We start from the raw sequence: 2,500 nt of genomic DNA on the forward strand, positions 1-2,500 counted from the left end.
TTATTTTTTTTCATTATGCGTTGATAATTTTCTCTGCATGCTTTGTTGCTGGTTTTTTTTTTCTCTTTTTTTTCTTTTACTTTGCACACTGATTTACGACTATTGTCTTGGTTTTTAGTTTTCTGGTTGGTTTTATTTAGAAAACTATTTTTGTTCCATTAATTGTTTCTGAAAATGGCCGGAATCACGAATCTTATTAATTAAGTAGTTTTATTTCGAGATTTTAAATTTATTTTTGCTCTCTGTAGAGGTCTGATTTTCTAAAGTTACATCTTTGAACATTTCCTAATAATAATCCCATGTTGTCTTTTCAACCAATGCATTCATTTATAGACAGCAATGTATACAATAGTTAAATGAATTACATCTAATTGGAAGATGTTACCCCATTTATGTACTCTTTTTAGGACCAAGTTGTGAATTAAAACAAGCACTGCTAATCTTTTATTTCAAATTTAGAAATTTATTTTGAATATAATAGAAACCTCTCTGTTTCAGAATAAAATTAGAATTAGAGCTTGAATTATTTTATTCTAATTAGAATATTGGCAGTTTTTATTTTTAACAAAGATACCAAATTTTGCACAAACAAAATGAACGAGGTAAAATTTTAGCACGGTGATAGAAAGGAAAGGGTGTGCCAAATTGACATTTTTTGAAAAAAAAAATACTTTTCAAGGCCATTCGTTCCTTTAAAAATAATCTAGATCACTTAATAGAGAATTCAGATTATATATATGACTCTAATCGACGTGTACTAATTTGCAGGTCTGATAACCCAACTCCTTATGGGGCCATTCTTGTAATGGAAATCTTTAAAAGAAATGACGCAAAATATTGTCCATTACAACAATATTAAAATAGGTCCATAAGTGGGTTCAGATATTAGACCTGCGTCTATGTACACATCGACTGTAATCGTTAACAACGCTCGCCAACAGACATTTTACATGCATTTTGGCATTACTTGCATTTAAATGAAACCTTTGAAGGTGCATTGCACGTATAACTAATGAAATCCCGATGTAAATGTGGATATTTTTGGGGATAAAAAATGGAAGGTATTTTTAACTCTTCCTTTTTTGTAATAGACCTTAGGTAATAGCTGCATTCAGGACAGTCTTTAATGATATGCTAACCCTGTCTCTCTAGTAATTTCCATCACGGGACGAAGATTCGTTGACTTGGGTGACAAGATTGAATTGAAATGTAACGCCTCAGGCGGTGCCAGGGTTGCTGACGAAATGGACTGGTTCAAAGCTGGAGACAAGATCGACTCAAATAAATACAGGTAGGCATCGCCCTTTTGTTTGCAATGTTTTTATCTTTCAGCACGTATTTATTCTGACCATTGGGCGGTCCTTCAGTATACTATGCCTAAAAGCCGGGTCGGGAGGCAGTTAAATATTTTAGCACGAATCACAAAGTAATGCGTACAGGTCAGGTGTACTGCAGCATCGTGCAATGTCGTACATTTTTAACTCGCTTGATTCAAAATGCTTGAAAAAAAACTGTTCAGAATGGAAGGGGGGGGGGGGGCACAATTTTTGGCTGGTCGGCATGTATTCAAGAGAGCCATTCTATTAGCCTTATTAATCGGCCTTTCAATTGGTGAGCAATTAAAAATCACACTGTTTAGATGAGACGACTCGTGGAATAATACTGTTATTTTGTTCATCTGTGTCAAGAGAAAGATGTTCGTAATATGAAGGCTGACTATATCGGCTGCGTTAATGTCTTCCAGGTTGCAATGATAGTTAAAATATAAGGTTAGAGATTGAGTTGTGGGATGGTATTCTTGACAATATTTTTACAAATCTTCTTCATATGACCTAAAGTCCTATATTATGACGTGGTGAATAGAAGTAAAAGGTCAAAAATATCAAAATTTTGACAGCTAGAAACGGAAATGTGATTTGATTGTTTTATTATTTATCTTGAAAAATGTCCTAGATGATTCACGCTTTTTCTGTTATATAATGGTACAACGTGACCATTAAGGGTTTATAGTTAATGATAAAAGGGTCCTCTGGATGTAAGTGTATGCCCTATCAACTCTTCATCCATTTGGTTATAGCTTTTACTAATATTTTGGTAGTTGAAGAAATTACTTTCGTCCTATTTAAAAACAGTTATTTTCAAATTTTGTGATTATTGAATTTAAAATCAAATTTCGTTGTGTGGTTAACTTTTATGTTATATAATAATGCAGGTCATGAGCTTAACATTGTGTAATATTCGTTATTTTTGAAATGGTTTTTCTTACCTTAAAACTCTTCTTAGTTGAAAGAGGAGTTTCAGTTCCTTCATCACCATTCCAAGTAACATGGGATGAGAGAAAGAGTTGACCAAAGTTTATTGAATACCCATTGAAACACGAATGAAACCTGATTACGTCCAACTCCGCTATACAATCTATACTTGTGTTTATTATTATAATTCTCACACATCCAGTAATGACATGGTAGCTGGATCTGGTAGTAGATCTTTTGTGATTTAT

The 2,500-nt window shown here is 33.2% G+C and overlaps 1 protein-coding gene and 1 long non-coding RNA gene across 5 annotated transcripts in view; one reads left to right on the forward strand and one right to left on the reverse strand.

Moving 5' to 3' along the window:
* Nucleotides 1–2,500, reverse strand: part of LOC144965197 (uncharacterized) — a 567,438-nt gene that overhangs the window by 339,287 nt on the left and 225,651 nt on the right. The window lies entirely within an intron of this gene.
* The window catches only part of LOC144965193 (zwei Ig domain protein zig-8-like), a 164,507-nt gene that overhangs the window by 143,675 nt on the left and 18,332 nt on the right, over nucleotides 1–2,500 (forward strand). For all 4 annotated transcript variants that reach the window (XM_078900271.1, XM_078900272.1, XM_078900269.1 and 1 more), the window contains one exon: nucleotides 1,153–1,291. In XM_078900271.1, coding sequence (XP_078756397.1) covers nucleotides 1,153–1,291 — 139 coding nt within the window. The remainder of the gene's footprint in view (nucleotides 1–1,152; nucleotides 1,292–2,500) is intronic.

The sequence above is a fragment of the Berghia stephanieae genome, chromosome 2 (genome assembly GCF_034508935.2).
Source record: "Berghia stephanieae isolate SIO BIC M18660-M18661 chromosome 2, UCSD_Bste_1.3, whole genome shotgun sequence".
Lineage (NCBI taxonomy): Eukaryota > Metazoa > Mollusca > Gastropoda > Nudibranchia > Aeolidiidae > Berghia > Berghia stephanieae.